The sequence below is a fragment of the Dromaius novaehollandiae genome, chromosome 19, assembly GCF_036370855.1.
Source record: "Dromaius novaehollandiae isolate bDroNov1 chromosome 19, bDroNov1.hap1, whole genome shotgun sequence".
Taxonomy (NCBI): Eukaryota; Metazoa; Chordata; class Aves; order Casuariiformes; family Dromaiidae; genus Dromaius; species Dromaius novaehollandiae.
In genome coordinates, this window is record NC_088116.1 from 4735384 (window position 1) to 4758412 (window position 23029).

At 39.5% G+C, this 23029-nt stretch overlaps 1 protein-coding gene across 2 annotated transcripts in view; it reads right to left on the minus strand.

Moving 5' to 3' along the window:
* ULK2 (unc-51 like autophagy activating kinase 2) overlaps positions 1–23029 on the minus strand; it is a 44093-nt gene that overhangs the window by 1905 nt on the left and 19159 nt on the right. For both annotated transcript variants that reach the window (XM_026101364.2, XM_064523179.1), the window contains 20 exons: positions 22865–22966; positions 22422–22480; positions 22051–22133; positions 17383–17433; positions 16941–17029; positions 16026–16197; positions 15012–15072; positions 14673–14765; positions 11604–11741; positions 10389–10534; positions 10075–10155; positions 6949–7235; positions 6630–6823; positions 5987–6096; positions 4998–5150; positions 4050–4258; positions 2593–2771; positions 1577–1695; positions 1081–1238; positions 26–161 (listed from right to left, as the gene is read on the minus strand). In XM_026101364.2, the coding sequence (XP_025957149.1) occupies positions 26–161; positions 1081–1238; positions 1577–1695; positions 2593–2771; positions 4050–4258; positions 4998–5150; positions 5987–6096; positions 6630–6823; positions 6949–7235; positions 10075–10155; positions 10389–10534; positions 11604–11741; positions 14673–14765; positions 15012–15072; positions 16026–16197; positions 16941–17029; positions 17383–17433; positions 22051–22133; positions 22422–22480; positions 22865–22966 (2620 nt within the window). The remainder of the gene's footprint in view (positions 1–25; positions 162–1080; positions 1239–1576; positions 1696–2592; positions 2772–4049; positions 4259–4997; positions 5151–5986; positions 6097–6629; positions 6824–6948; positions 7236–10074; positions 10156–10388; positions 10535–11603; positions 11742–14672; positions 14766–15011; positions 15073–16025; positions 16198–16940; positions 17030–17382; positions 17434–22050; positions 22134–22421; positions 22481–22864; positions 22967–23029) is intronic.

Genomic DNA, 23029 nt, shown 5'->3' on the forward strand with positions numbered 1-23029 from the left:
CTTTCATTATTTAGCATAAACTTACATTTGTGTACATTTTCTATATCTGCAGGGTCCTGCAGTATTTTAGTCAGTCCTTCCAGCAGCAAGGCTGCTTTGTGGTATCGATATGTAATATCTTCAGTTTGCTGAAACATCTCATCTAGAGCTGCTGACTGAACCTGGAATCATTCAGTAGACTGAGTTACATAAATTGCTTTAAGCAAATATTGAAATGAAAAATGCAAAATGAATTATATAAAAGTGTCATTAAGAAACTATTTTTGAGCCTTAAACTAAGCTGATCTGTTTTTATGACAGTAAGACAACAAAATGAAGTTTAAGAGAATATAGTCCCTGTGCTGTATTAGTTCAGGATGTTCTGCACATGTAGGCTATAAAACGCTTTTTCATCCGTTGTTTACATGTGTTTTAATATATTCTGAAATGACAACACCATATGAATAAACATGCTTGTTCTCATGCCTACATCCTCTTGTGAAGAGGACAGGTTAAGCATGCACAACCACATCATTATCAGGGTTAAGCACGATTTGCCAAGATCTTTTGTGCGACACCTCTGCTGGAAAAGACTTCCCTCTCATCAAGAAGGCAGTTAAGTCTCCTACACTTTCCACATCTGCTCACCAGCAGATATGAACAACATTCATTAGCTGCATGAAAAAGCTTCTTTCTGCATGCTTCACACCATTTTTGCTTTGTATGGTCAGGCTGATGTTCCTCAAATAGAACTGGCGGATTGAGGAAGCTACTTCTATTGTTTCCACACTTTAGTAAGCCTTACTGAACAGGGCTTCGGCACACAGGGTGCTCTTGGAGACTCTGTGGTTTAGGAGTTCCTTTCCCAGTGTTTATGTAGCAAATGTGCTGACGAGGGGGGAACGTCTCTGAGGAACAGCATCTGCCAGGAACTTCAGCCACAGTTAAGGGAGAGCAGGAAGGAGAATGAAAGACTAGCAAAAATTACCATGAACTAAATTCTGGAGACATACATGCTATTTCCATGCTGGTATGTGAGAGAATGAAGCAAAGCATTACTGATCTCAATATCTTACCATCTAGGCAACAGGAGTGACTTACCATTTCCACAGCACAGTTATAGATGAGTTTCTCTGCAGTTACACTGTTGATTTCATCAATGAACCTTTGCTTATCAGAGAAGAAACGATTCAACTTTTCTGTGAGTTTCTTGCACATACCGATACAGAATTTGTATCTCTCATTGAGGCTTTTCACAACTGGAAAAAAGTTAAGGAGGTTATGAGGTATCAAAATCTCAAGTTCAGCTTTTTCCAGCATTAGCAAAGTCTGTTTAAATTCTGCTTTTAATGTTTATTTACTCAGCCACTTTATGAAAGAAGTCTATACCAAATCCTTTCCACATCATGTTAACAACTGCCCTCTCTAAAAAGTTACTAACTGCATTCTTTTTTGCCATCATAATCGTGCAGTGGTATATGTCTACAGTTCTCTTGTACAGAAGGAAACAAACATAAATGTTGCAGCTTAAGCTTTTTATTGATGTATCACTGAAGAAAGTTCACAAGCAAAGCAAATTAGATTACATTGCATCTACCTTGCTTAACAGCAGTGGATGGATTCAGTTTCCCCGATTTGACCTGTGCTTTGGCAAGATGCAGAGAAGATGCTAGTAACTGGGCTGCTTTCATGTACAACACCAGCTGCTCTACTTGTCTGGGGAAAAATAAAATAATTATGTATCAAAAAACCTTTTTTGAACACATTCAAGCTTTGGGCAGACACTACTTTTAATCACAACCGTACACAGGACACACCAGCAGCAGAAAGGGAAGACAGATGTCTGAAATGCAACCCCACCCTCCCCTCACTCCACAAACACCCTGTCACGGGTTGAGAGTCCATCTGCTCATCCAGCAGATGCAGCAGCAAACACAAACTGCTTTAATGTATACACATTTTAGGAAGGAACACTTATTTATGGGGACTGACTGCCCGAGGTCAATGTCCTACCACAAGTGACTGGGTGTGCTTTTCTAGCAGCGTCATTTCCTGTGCTCTGGAATTCTCACAGTCGTGAAAAGCAAACACACTTTGCAGTTTTTTTCAGGAAGAAGGCAGGAAATGGAACTGCCCTTTCCCACCACTCCAAATTTCTCTTATTTCTTCCTACTTCTGACTCTCTGCTAGGGCTGATTGGTTCCACTTTGACTGAAGTGGTCAAATTTGATTCCCCATCTGATTTCCACCCCGGTGCTGCTGTTTCAGCCTGGTCACCAGTAACACAGAGGACTCAGATCTCATGGAAGCTGGTGCACAGATTTCCAGGCATGGCAATACACTACCATGCCTCAAGCCTGCAACCCTTAACTATTTTCCCCAATTCAAGTAGCAGGCCAGAAAACACTGTCCTCTTAAATACCTGCCAGCAAATGTGTCTCTATCCTTTGCTCCTTCTGATCTCTTTTCGGTTCTCAAAAATGTATTCCTATAAAATGTTCTATACAGTAAAGCAATCAGTCCCAACAAAGGGAAGGCACCGTTTGTCTGAATACATTTTTGATGTATTTGATATTTACTAATTTTCCGGATACCATTTGACCACATACTTACCCCCATTCTTTGCTTAGCTGGCTGATCTGATCAACAACTATGCTCTCTTGGATTTGGTACAGTGAAACTGCCGAAGTGCACAGGTCTGGGTTTCCTCCTCGTACCGCTGTCAGATCCAGAACACATTCTGTAAATGTCAGCATCATGTTTAGATGACGCAGCGTATCTGTATGTTCTCTCTGTCAGAGGGAAAAAAGACAACCATTTAACCATTATAAACCATAAGGCAAACAAGTACACACAAAGCTCTTGTTAGTCACTTGAGGATTTCTCGGTATGTCAGCTCTAGGCAGAAATCACATTGTAGTACAGCCAGCACTAGGGACTACAGGACCAAGTGGGTCCAAAAGGATTAACAGACATTAACTTGTTTTTTCTTTCCTAATGATTTCAAGATATTGCAGCTTATACTTCAGAGTCTTTTAACAAAGCTAAAGGAATTCGGACATGGAATTCTATGTTTGTTGAAACCTGAGAGACTAAAGGAATCACAAGAGGGACATATTATTTATTATATTATCAGCAACTCAAAAGTATGTTCGGCACTTGTATGAGAAGCCAGGAGGAACAGTTGGCTTTTATTACATAACAGACCTGATATCTACAAGAGAACTGATCTAAAGCTTCACACTTATCTGCTTCACTCCAATTTACACTTAGATCTCGAATTATATTTTGTTAAAAGTAGCTGCTGCCAAAGTTCATAATTTAAATCACTTCTCTTGGAGCTAAGAACTCATGCCTTATTGATGACTAAAAGATACCGCATGCATAGTCTCTGTTCAAAAAAAAAAATCACACTTCAAAACTATTCAAACATATCTTAGCAATATTTAAAACCTTTTCATTAGTAATACAGGTCTAAATACCCTTTAAACACTATCTGTGGGAAGAATATAGCGTCAAACATTCACAACATAAAGATTCAATATGTATCCAAGCACCCTCCAGCAAGGTGTGAATGAGAAAACAGAACAGCAATCTGCCTTGAGACATTTACAGTCCAAGGGTAGCATTCTGGTGAAAGACCACCCGATCCGTGTTTTTAAAGTGTCACTCCTCCACATATTTAAAAAAAATACAGGACACTTCCCACGAGTAGGATTTAATGTCATCTGCTGACTGTGAAGAAGCAGTTAAAAACCAATGCCCAGAGGGACATTGCTACTGTCAGCATCCACGTCCAGAGACTTGGCATTAAAACACAGGCATCTTTGGAAGGCTCTGCTGAACAAAAGCCATCGTGTTCCTTTGGTTACCTATTCAAACACATGAAATGCCAGGAGTAACTACCAAAGAGAAATGGCCACAATTGATACAGGAACATTTTCAAGGTTTTGAAGGAATATGGGATAGTGAAGAGGAAACTACCAAGTACACTGAGCAGTCCTGTTTGTACCATGTCTCTGTTTTATTAGCATTATACATTATAAAACATTAAATTATTTTTTCTATACCTCCATTAAAGTTTCCTCAGGCAATTCAGGAGCTTCAAAAGTGATAAAGCCCTCTAAGCTGGGAGGCGAAGTACCATAAGGCATGTACTTCAGACTCGGAGCTGCCTCGGCTCCCGGAGGAGAAGAACCCATATAAATACCAGGAGGGGAGCCCATATATACACGGCCACTAGTAGAGCAGAGAGACCCTCCAGAACTGTTTGATCCAACTACAAGAAAAATAACACACACATTCAGTCTAATAGGTTGTTCCATCTCACAGCTCTGGGGCTGCAGATGACAGCAAACGACAAATCAGTAGCCACCACAGATTAACTCTTGGGAAGCCTCCTCATTGCTCCTTGCATTACTCTGTAGAGAATGCAAAGGCTACACCTTAATGAACAGTGATGATTTATAAGACAGACACTGGAAAACAGCTGACAAGGATTCCAAGGCAGACAGTCTAATAGTACAAACCAAAGGTTGTGCTACAGTTCAGAAAAGCACACTGCTGCAGATTTAGACTCCTATTCACCTTGAGCAGATGAAGGCCTTTACCTTGCGATGTTTGATACATGGCAACATAGCAAACGTGTGCTGAAATGCAGTCAAGCTCACCCTTGGGTGGTGTTTCTCGTACACTGCACATGAGTGGGCAAAAATGCAGAATCAAAAAAACTAAGTTTTGCCTCTCCACCACAGCATAGATGCTGTTAGAATGCCCTGGGGTGGAGTAAAACTGTGTACAACAGTTTGCACATGACTGAATGGTAAATTGGTGGCTCTGGCCCTCTCTTTAGGAGAAAAGGCAGAAAGTCTGATATGCATCATCATTTACATGACACTTTTTATTGTATGGCCTAGAGGACCTACTGCACTAGGCAGTAAGCAGGTTACTGTCCCAAGAAGTGGGGAAGGCTGAATATTGCATTTGACAGCAATGCACAGTTGCCAGGGAAGCCTTACCTGAGGTGGTTCTCGTTCTGAGGACCATATGGGTGCAGGTAGGAGGGGTGGCGCTGCTTGGAGGGGACCCAACGGTAAACATGACAGCCCGAGAACTTGCCCCGCTTCCCATGGAAGGAGGTGCCATTGCAATTCCACAGACCCCTGCTGGAGCTGGGAGAAAAAACTGTATCAAGTTAGGCCTTATTTACATACGACCATATAAATTAGTAGTCACATGCAGCAATTTGGTAGCACTGCAACACAACAGGCTTTGACATAGATCCAAGACTTGGGCTAGTCAGAAGGTCTGACAGCAAAAAAAGCACGCAGGGTGGACAGCCTTGGCTATACACACACAGAACAAGATGCAGCCAGTGCCTTCACACATCCTTCTACCTTCCATCTCTCTCAGCTCTAATCTTGTCTAGAAAAGAGCAACAGATGCTCTTTCTGAAAGCCGAAGGACATCACTTCAGTCCTACAGCAAATGATGCGACAAACAAATTCTCAAGACAGACCATGGCTGACCTAGGGGCAAAAGACCAGCCCTGTCTGCAGAACTCCTTCCGTCTGCGCGAAAACAAGGTGAGAAAGCCTGGCAGCCACTTGTGGTAAGGCACCAGTGATATTAAAAAAAATAAGATAAAATAAAGAAAGAAAGAGAGAGAGATGAGCCAGAATTATATAAACTGACTTTCATATGAAAACAAGGTAGAATTAGGAAATGAAACAGCCACAAATGAGGTTTAAAAAAAAACCCCTAACCAGCATAGGCAGTTGTGATACTGCTGTTTAACAAAATCCTGTGATAGATATTTTCAAGGCAATGTTATTTTTTATGTCAAAAAAAAAAAAAAGAAAAGAAAAAAGCCTCCTTCACTTATTACAGCAGTGCTAAAAATTGTTGGAACCATTTCTGAAACTTGGAAGCAGAACTCTATCCAGTTGGCACTGCAAATAAAACCTCACACATAATGACAACTCGGATGCATCAGTCTGTTCATTACCTGTATCCATTGGTCGCTCTGTATTGAGGCTGTCTGTACTGCCTTGATATAACTGGCCACCAAGGGTAGTCTTTACTTGCTGATCCGATAGCTTCCCAGTACTGACAGATCTGGACAGAAAAATTTATGAATTCCCAACAAAATTCTTAAGGTAAACCTAACTTGCAGCTCAGGCTGACTTTCAAATTATTGGTATTTCTTACAAATAATTCTTCAACAGAAGAACAGAAAGTCTGCAAGTCTCACTGTATACCACGGATCTACTGAAATAGAGCTAACTGTAAAAATAGAGACTTTTTCTCTTAAAAAGTTATATTCCAATCTTTGTCATATGGATTTTGAACTAAAAACTGAAAAGGCTTCACAAAGGCAATAAGAATTCCATATTCGGATAGTAAAAACAAACAAAAGGGAACTAGACAGCAACATAAGCCACTTCAGGAAGTCCATGCTATATTTATACACTGTACAGAAAGTTTCTGTTGTATATACTAAACCTCAGCATCTCCTCAGCAAGAGTTATAGACCTGACAGAGCCCATTCTTTCTGCAAGCTCTGCCTCTCCAAATTGCTGTATGCAACGGACCTTCTTCTGCCAAGTTACTTAAGCAGCTTTACAGGTTGTAAGTGTGACAGTGCCTACCTGCCAAACGTAGCTTTACTGTGCTGTTCTGCTGCCTGCTTTTCACTCCCTTGCGTTGAGTGGAAGTGCGTGAAATCCCTTGGGTCAGTGATGTCTTTAGGCTGCAAAGGGGCATCTACTGATCCCTGGCGACTAGCCAGGGCTAGCAAGTTGGAGGATGCTTGAGTTTTAGGTATTTTGAAAGGAGCTGTTGCCTTAAAGAATCAAAGACCAAGAACACACCAAAAAACAAGGTTAGCATCCCAAAATATTCTTGGGGATAGTTTCAGGCAATGTGTTACCATTTCACATTTTACAAACAGGGTATAACTTAACAAACCTTAGTAGGAGAGCCAATGATCGTTGGCAGTGGAGTTTTGAACAGCCAGTCTGAACTCCGAGGTGACGATCCCATATGTTTGGTAGGTGACGTTCCCAGGCTGCCCGGCCTACTTGGTTGTGGTGAATGGCTATATCCATACCCAGCATAGGATGGGCACACCGGGTCTGAATGCTGCTTTCTGAGCTTCTGTTTGTTTTGATAGATATCTGTGAGAGTAGGAGCACTCTGCAACCTAGCTCCCATCAAAAGTGACTGTGGAGACTGAGACTGTGGTATCGGAGAACCTGGAGGGACAACAGGCAACAAAGAAAAATTCTACTTGCAGTGCTTGCAAATGTATCAATGAAACCCAAAAGTTAGAGATTGATGGTAATCTGAAAGGAGACAGGACTTGATCATCAGCTGGCTAGAAGGCAAAGAGAATGCATTTACCATTTTTTTGGACTAAGGCTACATACAGTGATCAGATGATGCACATGTTCAAGCTGCCAAGAAGCAAGATTTCAGGGTGACAGCTGTACTGGCAGCTACAGTACCTTTGGCAAGCTGCACCAAGACAAATAAAGTGGCTGGATTCAGCAGGAATGGCATAACCAACACAAGTTTCAAATGCAGCAGCCAAGACTCTAGGTTGAATAAAGGTTCTCAAGTACTGGAGTTATATTCTTGCAAACAGCATGGTGCATGCAACATTGCATGTTACATAATGTAATGACTTGGTTCACAGCCACAAAAGGCAGCTCATCTCATGGTTCTGCAAGAAAAGTAGATACTAAAAGAACCATATTATTCAGATGAAATGGTTCAGGATCTTTACTTTGGGCAGTCATTCATGTTTTCCTGTCAGAAGGACTATTTCTCAAAAGCTCACTATGTACAGAATAAGTCCCTGCTGCAGTATGAGTGTAAAGTTTCTCCTGAAGAAAATGGAAACAAAAGAGCTATAAACAGACATTTAAAGAGTGGACTTTGGAGAGATTTCCTACGAACACCTCACCTGCTAAGAAGTGCCATTCCCCTTTCAATATAAGGAATCTGAAATTCAATTAAACTGTCTTACTTATGATATTTTTATGTTTTCATCATGAGGAACTGCGTCAACTTACAAGTAGTAGTTAAGACATCAGCTTTATGGTCACAACTTCCCAGATCAAACACTTGTCTTTGTAACCTTCGAGAACTGACATTGAAGGGATGACAATTACACTCACCCTTTAGAAAACTGCAAAAGTTGGAATGAACCGTATTAAATAGTTTTTCATAGGCTGCACTGTAAATTAATATGCAAGATTTTTAAGTGCTGGCTAAGGCAATCTTCTGAGATTGGCTCCATTTCGAATGCGTGTTTGAAAAACCACCTCATCACTTTCTTGCAGTTTGCTTCGTAAAGTGCCTAGCTGTTAAGCCACATCTTTCATCAACCTTCTTAAGCCTGTGATTTTACTAGTTAAATTTTGAATATGAGCTACTTCATCTTGATTTCACTCCAGTCCATTAAACAATGTGTTTTAGAATCACCTTTCTGCCCACAGCTCCAGCAGAGTGCTCAAGTCTATCTTTCACTGAAATTCCAGCCAAGAATTCCCTTGTTTGAAATCCCTCTGCTCCTCTGTCTGATAGCATGGAAACTCATCATCTGTTGCTTCAGAAATGAGTTTTAAATCCCAGTAGGGATCTTGTAGGGTCATCATCATCGCAGGGAAGGCTTCTGAATTCAAAGTTTCTCCTCTGCTGCCACTAGCAGCAAAAGCAACTCAATTAGTTGAGCTGCTACATTAAGACAGACATCTTCAGTCCCTAGGAAATCTCAGTACAGATGACCTCATTTCACCCAGAAGCAGAGAGCGCTTCCCAGACCTATTTACATACTTAGAAACAGACATGCTGCAATTTGTGGTATTTTACAAATAGAATAACACCACAATCACTTGAAATTAAGACATAATACAAGTCAAATTGGAAAACAATTCAGGAAGATGATGAAGAAATGAAACATTAAATACTCTTAAAGCCAGAAAAACAGAACTGTGGTATGTTACAAATGAGTTTACTGCTGGCAAAAGGCACTAAATCAAGTTCTCCAAGACTGCACCCAAAGAAAAGATGCAACACAAATATTCTTCATATTCTTTTCATCTTCCCTCAGTTTGTTTTTTTTTTTTTTTTAAGAGAAAAGAATATTTAAAATCTGATGATTCAGTCATTCCTTGTCTTCTGCTGAAACTGCCAATAGTATGGCAATTATGATGGCAATTTTTGAGACGTGTTGTATGACCTATTTCATATGGATGAAATAATTCCCAGATATTAGAAATATATAAGTACTCCAAGAAATGAAGGCTCTATCATCTCCAGGTGATTCTGGGAAGTGTTTAAACATTGGGGGAGGGGGGGGGGGAGGGCAGAAATCACACTGAAAGTTCAGCACCACATCTTAGAAGGTCAAAAAAAGAGTATATCTAATATTTTAAATAAAGAATTTGCATCTAAGATGTGAGTAGAGAGAACAATGTACTGCTAAGTTGCACATTCTTTTGTCCTGTCTGATGTTACAGAACCATTCTGTCTTACAGGGTCTCAAAACATCTTGAAGTCCATCTATTCTCTCTGATCACTGCTTTTTCTGCTGGCATGCCCAGACAACTTATGATTGGCAAAGCTTACTGAATGCTGAGCAACACTAACATCAGATCCCAGTCAGTTTCCAAAGGGAATGATGAAAATGTGTTGCATGCTGAACACTGGCAGTTCTTCCTCCCTTTTCTGAGCACCAGCGTGACTGGTTATCAAAACCAGACTCTGAGAAGTATGTTACTACCATTCATTTTCCTCTATCCACTTCCACCCCTCTTCAGCAATTTAGAGAGAGATGTTATCAGAGCTCCTTTTTAATCTTGAGAAAAAGAAACTATGGCATCCCTCATTGTTTAGGGAATCAATTATGGGGAAAAGAGTCTTGACATAGCCAGAACTGGGCTAAGTTTTTATGAAACATCAGTTCATCACTTACCCAGTGTCTCCCATTAACTCATATTAATGTAGTGCTGACCCTCCTCCCCCTTCACAAAATCCTGTAGAAGCTGTATCAAAGTAGTACTGGTTGCATTGTCTGAAGTCACTCACCTGAAAAGTTTCTACTCCTTGATTCATGTCCTTGAAGCTGTCCGCAACAACAGTGTCCAAGCTGCTCAGGTATGGTTCCAACTATGCAAACAAAATCAAAATGCAAATTTACACTTTATACTTCACCTACAAAGGAAAGCAAAGCAAAACAAAACTTATTTTGTTTACTTTTGTCAGTCATTTAACAGAAGTGATTCTGCAAACATGATCTAGCTGGGCAGATTTTAGTTTAAGATAATTTCAAGCACAATCTACTGATCCGAATTACTGTCGCAGATAAACCTCCAGTAATTACTAAGAACTTATGGGCTCACCTAGTGGTGAAGGAGAATATGGTCTTGAAGATCCTGTGGATAACCTGCGCCCAACACCCTGTGCAGTGTCTGCAGGTACTGGAGAACAGGAGCCCATCTTCACAAAGCCCATCGGGCTAGTATTTGAGCGCCTCACAACTGCAGCTCTAACAGGGGAAAAGAATGGTTACACACATGATAGTAACTGTGGTTCTTCAAGATAAGCTTCAGAATTCTCTAGTGAGTATAATAATCAGTTAAAAAAAACCCCTGATATTTAAAGAGAAAGCTATGAAGCTGAAGTTTATTAAACTAATAAGCTGAACCTTCCACACTGAAAAAAGCAACATTTAATTCACTTTGTTCATATTGGGATTTTAACTTTTAATACCAAAATAAGCTTGTTTAACTGGATAAATTTAAAACAGATATCCCTTAGTACATAGATTCCTACTCTTCAGACAACTCAAATTTGTAACTTCATAACTGAGTGAAATGCAATGCTGCAAATGCCAGTTTTTATGGTAGGAAAAGAAAGGAACCTACAACAACAGCAAAAAAAAAAAAAAAGAAATAAAAAAAGAAAAAAAGTTTTAAGGACTGGACCTGGCATACAGGTCACAAAGTTAGAGAGGATTATTCAAGAGAAAGATCCTTCCCACATGTAGCAACAGTTATAAAATCAGAGATCCTGAAAAACCCAAAGAACCATGGTTCTATTTTTATAAAGATCACCAGTTTTGGGTAGTCTGTTTCTTCTGCTTTCACCTTCCTGATCCTGTCTGTCTTGTGGTCTATAGTAAGTCTGTCACACTAGAGCTTTGTATTAAGACACACTGGTTGATCAGCACACCAAAAAACATTCCTTGATATTCTACGTAACAACATGTTCATCTCATCACTAACATGTGAAAACAAAACATAACTTATTACTGATGTTCTAGTTCATGATGTAATGCTACATAATACACAAAGAGGAATAAAAAGACATGACTTCATCTTTTACCTTCTTGGGTAACATTTCAGTGAAAGAATATGCATATTCTGTAATAGAGAAAAATTCCAACTGCCCACCCAGTGATCTTACTACAGATTCTGAGGAACTATTACTTGTTATTCTTAAAATGTCTCTTTACCATAGTCTTGTGAAGAAAAACATGACATCAACAAGAAAGCATGGACATCTGTCAGGGTACAAACACAAACTAGAACCAAGAAAAAGGAGCTAAAACTCACCTCGGTGATCCGTGGGGGTTTGACACGGGGCTGGCAGTGGAGGAGAGGTTCTGTTCGATACGCTGATAATTCCGTAGCTGAGTGGGAACTGGAATAGGTGCCGTTTCACTGCGGGGCGATACCGAAGGCTGACAATGCCTGAAGTTGGAAGGCATTGAGAGAGGAGATGAATACAGGTAGCCAGGTCTCTCTCTAAACTGTACCATTGTCTAAATTTCAAGAAAACCTGAGAAGCAGGTAAATAAACTGATTCTGTACTCCCTGCGTGCAGTATAAGCTTAGCTTGTCCAAATCTAGCTCTAACACTCCTCTAACAGAGGAGGACAAAGAACCATTTCTTACCAGCTAGCTTCCTTACACTGGCTAGTATGGGATCGAGCTGAGAGGGCAGCACTAGCTGAAGCCCTCCGTCGTGCATCACAGCAATCTGCCGATCCCTGGGACTTCCTGCCAATCAGCCTGCTCTGTTTACCACATTTCAAAATAGCGTTCTAGGAAAACCCACTGCATTAAGAACAGGAAGTTCAGCAGCGAGGCTGGAATGTGTACAAAAGCCTCTAAAGCACAGTCAGAGATATCCTGAGAGACACAGTGAACTTACAATAAGAAAACATGTTATGTAACTAACTCCTGACAAAGTGACCAAAACCACACACCTGAACGTTGATCCACAGACTCAAACTGCAGATTAGCATTACCCAAGTTCAGCTCAGTGTCAGTGACCTGGCTTACCTCCCTGTTCCAGCCAATAAGGGAAATCGAACCATTGCAACGTAATCAGTTATTGACACTTTTAAAAGACAACAGAATTATGCTGAAAGAATTACAAAGTAAAGGGCTTTCTGGAAGACAATCAGCTTAGTATCTGGTCCTTTATTGACCATCTCTTCAGAGAATGGAAAGGCAAGAAAGAGAAATTATTAGAGGAAACGTGAAAAAAAAAGTTATACCACTCTTGCCACAAGCTCTAGAAAAAGTAGCAGCTGCAGCACTGACTGCTTGGCTACAGCTGAACAGAAATCTGGATTTCTGATTCTATTTGTCCCATTCACTTTGCTATCGCTGGGAATGAAATACTACTCCCTAATACACACAGTCCTTCCTTGGCAAAAGGAAGTTTGTCCTTTTACTGTCACCTCGTTACTAGATGCTACTGAATAATTTAGAAGGCATCTTGAACAGATCTGAATAAATCTGTGCTGGCACTCTTTGGCAGGCTCAGTTTTACCGAATTCAAACCCATACTTGCAAAGCTCCTCAGCTGCGTGTGAGGGAAGTCCTAAGCCTGGCGTACCACAGCGGCCAGCCCGGCAGAAGACAGGATAAACCTGCAGCTGTGACCACACAGTAGGTGGAAGGCCTGAAAGCATCCACGCGAAGAGAAGGCCTCAACAAGCGAAATCCCCACAAACGTGGCGGGCAGCCTGCTAGGACCAACAACAAGCTGAGGCAGCGCAGGGAGGCTCCACAGGCCTGTCCTGGAGAGGGGAAGCAGCAGCACCTGCAGCAGTGACACTGCAGGGGCTACGGAGGTAGTTAGCTTTTATGGTGCTCAGCGTGTGAAACACCTTTCCCTGCTCTCACTCAGCTTTGCGGTAGATTTTATGGCATTTGTTGCCATAAAGCAACATAAGAATGGGTGCAACTCATCGTTTGATCAACTAATCAGAAAAATCCACTGTTTCACAGGGAATAAGAGCATTTTGTGAAAAATCACCTGCTATGAAAGAACATTTCTCAGCCTGAAAATATAAAAGCAGCACCCTGCAGAATGTGGACACACACTCTGCTTCCTTCAGACCACATCCAAAGCAGCCCGTTAGTCATTGGATTTGCTAACCAATAACCAGATCAAACTATTGTAGTATTGAAAGTATGAACACTAGGCACTTGTTTCTAATCACACAACCATTTAACTCTTATCTTACTACTGTATAAAGAACACACCTATATTTTTACAAAATTCTAAAAACTGTGTATGACATAACTTAAAATAAGAAATTACAAGGTATTTATAACGAGTTGGACACAGACAATCCAGATCAAACAGATCTTTAAAAGCCAAACCATCCACATTATCTACCCTTAAAGTTAAGACTAATGCTTTCTTAATAGCCCATGTCAGCAAATCATACAAACTGCTTTTTTGATCAGCACAAAGTAGCAAACTTTTCTTACGACAAGCATTTCTAAACAAATAATGCTGACTCACAGTTCTGTAATATTAGCATAAGCCAAAAATACAGCCAACATCATAACTTGATTCCCCATTTGGCCACTCATCCTCTTTCTATTTTGTACTGAAAACAGTAAGAAATGCATTACTTGGTCAAATGACAAATTTAACCCTCCTGTTTGGATATTAAATGAATAGTTAAACATTGTGCTTTACACTTTCCAGTAAAGGAAAGACCCTGGGTAGCATTGATGAATACCAATTTTATTTCAAACCACCAGAAACTTCATCTCCATCTATATGAAAGAAAGGGTCTTTATTAACAGCTCTGCTGATGGAAAAGCTGCAATACACGTCCAACTTTTTTATGTGGTTTCTGTGGTATTTTGAGACACACAAATACCAAATTCATGATAACAGCTTCTACAGAGCCCACACCCAATTACCAAACACAAGACAATCCAGCCACGAGACATACATCCATAGGAAACTGGGCTTTATAAGTTCCTCTTCTCACACAACTTCTGAAAATGTATACTGCATTCAGCATCTTGACTCACTAAATGAAGAACATGCTGTATTTCATAACACCAAAAGGGACAGACCAGTTATCTCTCTGCAGTTTCTGCTTTCCATCAGTTCAAAATTTAAACAGACAAAAGAATACTCTATAGATAAAAGAATACTCTGCTTCAAGGAAATCTCTTTGGGATGCATCTGAGCCAGAAGTTAGCTACACAACTGTCAGCCACTACAACACATTAAGTGTAGAAAGCCTGGAATGATATCCTAGCTTCTATTTCAATTCAGTTTCTAGTAGTCATCCACAATAAAGATACAAATAGAAGGGAACCTTTTTAAAAGAGAGGAATTATTAAGCCTTCATCACGCACCTGTTAGCTGTACCAGACGCAGTACTTCGAGATGAGGTTGAGGATGGTTTCTGTACAGTTCCTGAGCTTCCAGAAATAGTTAATGGTGACTGCCTGTGAAAACAAGAAACACTGTCAAAAGACTGTTCTTCATACAAGTATTTGCTTTCCAGCAAAACCTTCTCAATTCAAGCTGTTTACATATTCATATTAAATTCAACTTGGCATATTAATCTTGAAGAGATTCCACACACAGCAATGTAAACCCATCACTGCCAAAAAACCCAGAAACCCCTTCTGAAGCTGCAGTATCAATTTTAGAACATGAGACTTCTTTTGGATAAAGCTCAGCACACCTACCCTCCACACATCAAGAACTCGCTCGAAGCCCGCCTGCCAGCTGCTCCCAATGGCATATCATCTACAGTAAGCAGAAGAACACATTGAAAACCCACATCACAGAGCAGAATCTCAAAAAACATCTCCAGCATTACTGCTGTAGAAATAGCCATTACTGACAAACTTTTGTGAACATATAAAAATTTTCCACAAACTCCTTTGTGTATGGAAATACCTCAGATATGACCTACAATAAAAACATAATCAGAGAAAGCAGTTCTTTAATAAGAGTTTGGTTGTTTTTTTGCTATACTAACAATTTTGAAACTAAATCCACTGTTTAAGGTTACAAGGTATCAGCATTGGGAAACTTATAATAGGGTACTGCAGAAACACTCCAGAGATCAAGGCACTAATTTAGTCAAATATACAACACGAGTTGGTGGCACTGTGTGGAAACCAGCTGACTGGCTTCATAACGGCAAGTCAGGTTTGGAAGATGTCATAAAATGGTAATGTGCTAAATCCAAGTCTGTCTACTGTATAAGGCAGATCTGATGCCTAACCTTTTACGTTAAGCATTTGTTGTGTTTTACCTGCACTTATTTATTATCTAATGTTCTACAGCATGGATTGTTCGGTTAGTCCAGAGGTCACAATGTGCCTGCCTCCACTGAGAGATTCCTTGGCTTTATCATCAGTGGTTGTTTACAAAAGACTAATTTTCTTCCAGTGCCAAAACACCAGTGTTTTCCGTGACTTTAAATGACTTTGGTATTATTGAACTCTCTGCCTGCATCACTGGCATGTCTAGCCGCTTAGTAGAAGGTGAAAACATCCCAGCGGGACATTAGGATGCATGGATACCAGATAGCCTCTCTTCAAAGAGCAATCAAACTGAAGAAATGAGTTCTCAATGTGAATTAAGATACATTCAAAGAAAAGAAGACCAAACAATAACAGGACATAAAGGCATGCTACGAATGGAAAAAGTTTTCAAATGCAAAAATAAGGAGAGTTCTTCAGATCACTTACATGAGTGATCTGAAGAGATGTTGTGTGGGACAAGAACAAAGTCATCTGTGTCACAAGAGGAGTTCTTGCTACTGGTACTGGCAGAGTCTTTAGACACTTGAAGATAGTTAGGAGGACCCAACGGAGGGGAGGACAAATTTTCTTCTTGAATATGCTGCATGTCTGGCAGAGACTGGAGGGGAGGGGAAAAAAGAAAAAAAAAAAAAAAGTAAAAAACAGCTATAAATCCAGTGATTCAGAATGTAGAATTGCTCTTTTAACTATAAAGCTTCCAAAATAAGAATCATCAGTAGCTTTTGCACAACTTGTTGAAAAGGATGCAGGGAGCAAAAAGTTGAAAACCAGACACATTTTGGGCTGGTGTGGGATTTCTTAAGTCTTTAAAAATGTAAGTTGTATTTGAATTTGGAGACTTCAAATACCAAATAATCCTGTAATGTCAATTTAGACAGTTCTGTATTAAATCAGCAGTGTATTTAATTGACTGCTATTTAATCAATCGTTCCTGATGATACAGATGCACTACTTCTAAAAACCACATACAATGAAAGCCAACAGTTCATATCAGAATAAGAGACCTTGACCACAAAGACCAATTCAAGAATCATCTGTAACATTCATTATGTTGCAAGCCATATTAGCAAATCTAAAGATTTGTTACTCTATTATTTAATATTTGTTTTTTCTTTTTTTTACCAAATAAAAACCAACAACAAAAAAACCCACAAAGCACAACACAAGGAGCAAGAGAAGACCAAAATGTTCTACCAAAAGACAGTGGCATTCCTTGCTCTGCATTCTTTAACATAACAGTTTACACTGTCCAAGAATTGAAAAGATTGAAGATTCGCAGCTCTTGCCTAAACACTACAGAAAATATTTTCGAGAGACTGTGCCGAAAAACAGATAACTTACTGGAGGAGAAGCAAAACGACACGAAGGAGAACTACCACAGGAACTGCCAGAGACTGAGCCTGTGTATGTGGGCACTGGTACGGGACAAGCTAGAAGAGGAAAATCCAGGAGAAAAAAAATGGAACTAATACTCTGAAAGGCTGAATTTCAAACAAATTCATTTCCTCACTGATTTGCTTTTATAAACTCTTATACGGCTTATAAGCACAGCACATCCTTAAACATACAAAGGTATTTAGTTTAAATGTCAAAGGAACTGGTAAATAAGTATCACATTTCAGCACATCATAAAACAAAAGGATTTAACTCTTTTAGACTTAAAACAGAGCATAACAATCAAATTCAGGAAAATGTCTTAAAAATACTGTGATATCTGACAGGTTTCCCCTCCTCCCCAACATTTACCATTTACACAAATAAGTGGAAAAACAAAACTACTTACACTTTTTGACTGTTGAAACCTGATCCAGGAAAGGGTGGTTGAAAAATGCTTCTGTAGAACAAGAAACAACAACTAATGTGAGTTAACATGCAAGTGACATAGAACCTGAAGCCTATACTGCAGATGATGATAAATCATTGCTTTTCCTGAATCAGTATTTCATAGCCAGAGAGTGAAGGGCTTATAAAAGACTAAAGCCTTTATGTTATATGTTGCAACTGCATTTGTAAAGGAAACACAATCAACTGAATAACTCCAAAGTAAGAGCCAGCAAGGCAAACCAGACTGGATTACCAAAGGATATTTTATGACTGGGCTTAAGAATCATGTGCAGTAGAAGCCTTCTACTGGTCATCGTGAAATTAGGTTTTCTATATTCAATACAGCTTAGTTCAGTTTTAATTTGTTTTTCAAAATGATGAGTATCTTTCACTTCTAACACTAAGTATTTCCACTTTAACAGTGCCAGCATCTTTCCCAAGGCCCGATGCTAACTTATTTTTGAATCCATTAATAATGCTGCTCCTTAGGTGGCCAAAGATCAAAACGGAGCAGCAGCAATTCTCCTTCCCTCTTCCCAACAGCAAAACACACTGCCTGGGCAGCTGCTTCACAGTTTAGAGCAGAATTACATACAATTTTCCTTATCAGTTTGGTCAGTTAGCTTGTTACTGTTTCAACAACAGAAGCATTTGCTTTTGTTTGTAACTGGATACACTGGGATGCACTTAATTGACTTAGTGCATCCAGTTGGCTAACAGATTACATGGTGGGTTTCATTATGCAAGAAGAGACCTTCAGCTAACTAGGGAAAATTGAAGGATGGTGGAAGCTAGCTGCAGATCTTTGTGAACTATAATGTTCTAGCAGTTGAGGAAAAACAATGCTGCTCATTGGACCTAAGCAAATAACAAGAAAAAAACAACACTGAGGCCTGCAGTCTCTCGTCCTTCAACAACACTTTCTTCAATGACCTGATAAGGAAGGGAGGCTAGCTGTAATGTATGAACAATATAATGATTAATACGAGGATCAGGTGTTCTCGAGCTTTCGTACAACACCTGCTGTTCTACTTTATATTGCTGTGAGATCAGCAAGATTTCCAATGCTATTTTTACTTTAACAACAACCAACTGTGCTCAGTTATACACTCTCCCTTTCACTCCCTTTGCTAAGCACATTCCAGAGCAGCCCCTTTGAGGCCCTTCAGTGGCTCGGCCAAGGGAAACATGACTTTCATCACTACCAGTCTGCTTTGTATTTTTCTTTCTAAGCACAAATACGGTCCTCCACTACTGTAAAGGATACAGTGAGTTTCCCCTGTTTGAAGAAACTGTAGGGATCAGCACATGCAGAGAGCAAGGTGGAAGCGATTACTCAAAGTCCGTGTTTGTGACGTATCAATTTTTCTATACACACAGATTTACAAATCAACATCTGAATACTGTCACTGTCATATAGGAAATTTTACCCAAATATCTTGAGTTTCTTCTCAAGTTTCTAAGGAGGGCAACTAAACCAATTTATTTCAGTCATGTCCACACACAAAAACTCATGCCAGGTTCTCTGAAGAGCAATACCTTAAATTATGCTGCTATTGATATTTTAAATTTCAAATTATCCCCCTAAAAATTGTTTGATATTTCTTGAGAGAAAAAAAAAAAAAAAGAAATTGAAAAGGAAAAAAAAAAAGTAATCAGGGAAGTCTTAAGCATCTAGTGAAGAACCAAAAAGCCTTCGAATCTTCTCTCCACAACCTAACAAATATGAAAAGTTAGTTTTCTTATCACAAACACGCAGGAACCACATCTGATAAATGAGTCCATTTGCATATTTCAGTGCTGCATCAAACCCCAGCCTGCATGTATAACTAAATAGCAATGCTCCAGTTTCATAAGCAGAAACCAAACTGAGCATGTCTAAATTTTTGTTGCTACTCTCCCTAGGATCTCAGCATCACAAGAGCTAATAGCTCGTGGTAAGGAAAGGCTAGGCCTTTTCTACAAAAAGAGCCTGAAGAGACTCCAGTTTAAGCTCTTTCACCCCATTCCATAGATTAACATGATGGATCACCCATCTTGTTGCTAAAACAAACCTCGGTATAAAATGCATTGTTATTGATAAAAATAGTTAACTTTAGCTAAGTTAACTTTAATTAGCTAAAAGTTCAAGATTAACATTTCTTGGGAGCGATGATAAACCGCAATAACCAACAGTGCAGTAATTTAAACAACCACCATGAATAACATGACATAGAGATGCAAGCACGAAGAACTGATCAAGATTTAACTTTTCAGTTATCTTCTTTTAAAAATGCTGCCTTGGTTCACATTAAAAAAAAACCCAAAGCTTCATTAACAGGAATAGCTACAAAAACAACATCAACAAAAACTCTTTTCAGGACTGAAGTGAGTAACAGACAATGCAGTCGGTACAAAGCACACACAAACCTAAACTCTACTCTTGACTAATTTTGAAGAGGGAACAGTTCTAGCCATTCTGAACGAGTCAATCGTACTGATCTGACGGCCTTGAAATCTTAAGAGGATAGAACATAATGTTCTGCAACCAAAGATCTCCGGCTAAAGAGGAAAAGCCAAACACAGCAGTAAACTGGAGCCAAACAACTTCACTTTTGTTAAGGGACTGTCAACCTAGCACGTGCTAGGCTTAGCTCCCCAACTAATCAAAATGCAGTCCTAAACAGGCATTGCGGTAACCTAATACCATGCTAACTTCAGTCAAGGCACAATAAAGATGCTGACCAAGTTGCAGCCCAAGTTTCCTCTGGAGTTTTACAGTGGAAATGAGAGTATCCCCCAAGCATACATTTTACATTTGTGACTGCCTGAGGCGTTTGTGAGGTTCCTAAGGCATGTGTGTTCTCCAAAGACTCTGATTTAAATCTTACTGCTGCTTTAGTGATTGACTAAGTATCTCAAAATCTGCGGCCTACAAATTTAAACTGGTCATAGTTTTCTGGAGAAATACGTTAATCTCCCAGGTCAGATCCTAAGGAGAGATGCTCTGCTCTTCCATGTGTTGCTTCCAAAGTCTAATAAAGATGAGGAAAACACACGTCCCAGCTCAATTATCCAACCCCACAGAGTCCCTCACAGCTAGTTTTCTGTATCAACATACACCTGTGCCAGGAATGACTGAAAAAACAAGCTAGCAGTTTGGCTGGTTTGGCCAGTTTCCACTGGCCTGTGTGAAATAAGTCTGCCTCATTTCCGCTTTTAAGTGAGGTAGCCAAATGTCCACATCACAGAATCAGCAAATTACATAGCATTAAAGTGACCCAGAAATGGGGTTCTTTCCCTCCAGAGATCTCTTTTCAGACTGGAGAGGAAGTATTTGTGCAAAGCAATCAACAAAGAATTCTGCTTTGCAGGTGCCATACTTCTTCCTGAAAGCAAAAAACATTTTCCACAGCCATCAAAATCAGATGCTTTCTATCCTTTTTAAAATTTGAGAACTCACACAATTATCAAGATACAACTGTTGTTTCTACTGCTTTTTGGCTTAAAAAAAGTACTGGAAATATTTCACTAAAATACAGAAGTCTCTAAAGCTAGCAATTTCTAAGCACAATAGTAGGAATTCACAAATATGAACAATTTTGATGTTACATTACATCTCTCATTGCCCTCCTGTACACATACATATAGCTTCCAGGTCAAATCAGACAGACAATCTGTACCACCATTAAAACACTTAAGATATTTACAGTCTTCAAGAGAAAGTAACAAGGAGTAAACAATTTAAAGCAGCTTCCTAAAGTGGGGTTCCTTCATTATTTTTTATTACATCTCTGCAACCAAAATGACATGGAGATCAGAAATGTTTTCAGGCAGTTTGAAGCCAAAAGAGCAATTAACATAACATAAAAATGACTGTGACATAAAATTTAAGGTATATTATAATGAAGACAGTTGCATCCACTGGAAAATAACCAGACAGGAAAAGCCCTTTTCCTTAGTCCCTGTGCAAATTGCTACCATGTATCTGCTGGTCAGAGATAAAATCTCAGCTTGCACATTCCCCAACAGTTACAGACACACAGATATCAGAAGAGAAACGCTATAAATAGTGTACAATCCTGTAATGTCAATACTGTTTCTTATGTTTTTTAATCATTAACTTTCTAAATGCTTACAAGTATACAATGATTACAAAAATGTTTCTTGGAAACAAAGAACTGCATGTGGGGCATTTGCACTTTATGATCTTGTATCAAGGAGTAGGTGCTCCACATCAGCTGCTTTTGGACTTGAATGGAACACTGAAGGAAGCAGAAAATTTAAAAACAAACTATCCACTCTCCATAACATTCAGTTACCACCGTTTTTCTCTATGAACTAACACTGGGGGAGAAAAAAGACCGCACTCGGAAGAATTAAATCCGTCTGCATTTCACAACTCAACCACAATCAAAGTCATACTTTACATATACCACTTACTACTGACTGACAGCAGTTACCTAATAGGTTTTTTTTGGCTACTCTGTCTCCTTTATGACAACAGAGAAGGGGAAAAAAAAAAAAAAAAAAAAAAAAAAAGGTTTCACTTGGTGTAATTGGCTGGAGACAAAAAGTCAAGACAGTTATTCTGGCTACACAAAACACAACAATGAAAGTCAAGAGAGCAAAAGGAAAAGTTACATACCAAAGTCCATCCTATCTTTTTGGTTTCTCTGAAGCAAACCCAACAGCAGGTCAGCCAGATAAGCTGATGTTTCCCTAGGAATACTGCACCCAGAAGGAAGCAAAACATACATTACACTTCTATTAACTACCCAGGAAGTCAACATTCTGCCATGTCCCCAAGTCTTCACTACACATGCTCATAGCCTTAAGACAAGACACTTTCAACTCAAGAAGGGACAACAAAGGCAAAATGCAACATGAGCCACAGATACTATAATCTTCCCTGTCAAGTAAGCAACATCAAGTATTTTTACCAATCGCAGGCATTCCCAAAGATGAAAAAGTGTTCAGTCAACAAATATAAGTAAAGGAAAGGCCATGGTGACATACCTAGGAATCAAATTCCTGTTCTTTTCATAAAACATTCTCAAGTCTTGAGGACTATTGGCCTGTCAAATAAAAATGTACATTAATTAAAGCTCAGTTTAAGGGAGAAAATAGCTTTCTTATCTACGCGCACACACATACAAAAAGGAGGTTTTTGCATATGGGCATTAAGGAGAAAATCCAAGCACACCTGTGACTTCAGTTCTGAGTATCCTTATACATTCACCCAGGACTGAACAGACTGATCTACAAAGGCTTAATTCTGAGCAACTTCTCCTTTGGTATCCTCAAGCTGCCTGGCCTTTGAAGCACCGACACTACACTCAAGGCATCACTCCTTACTTCTGCTTTCATCGGTAGAAGGAAATGCTCCAGGAATTTCCATGACAATATTCCATGACAATATAAACAGCAATGGAAAGAGGAAAGGCAAAATAAAGTGTTACCTGAAAAGGCGGTTTTCCAACAAGACATTGATAAATCACAGTTCCTATGCTCCACAGGTCTGCTTTAGCATCATAGTGTTGAGACATAATCACTTCAGGAGCCTGAAAAGTACAGGAGAATCTTAGAAGGTAAAACAAAAAAACAAAGCCATAGAAGTACGAATC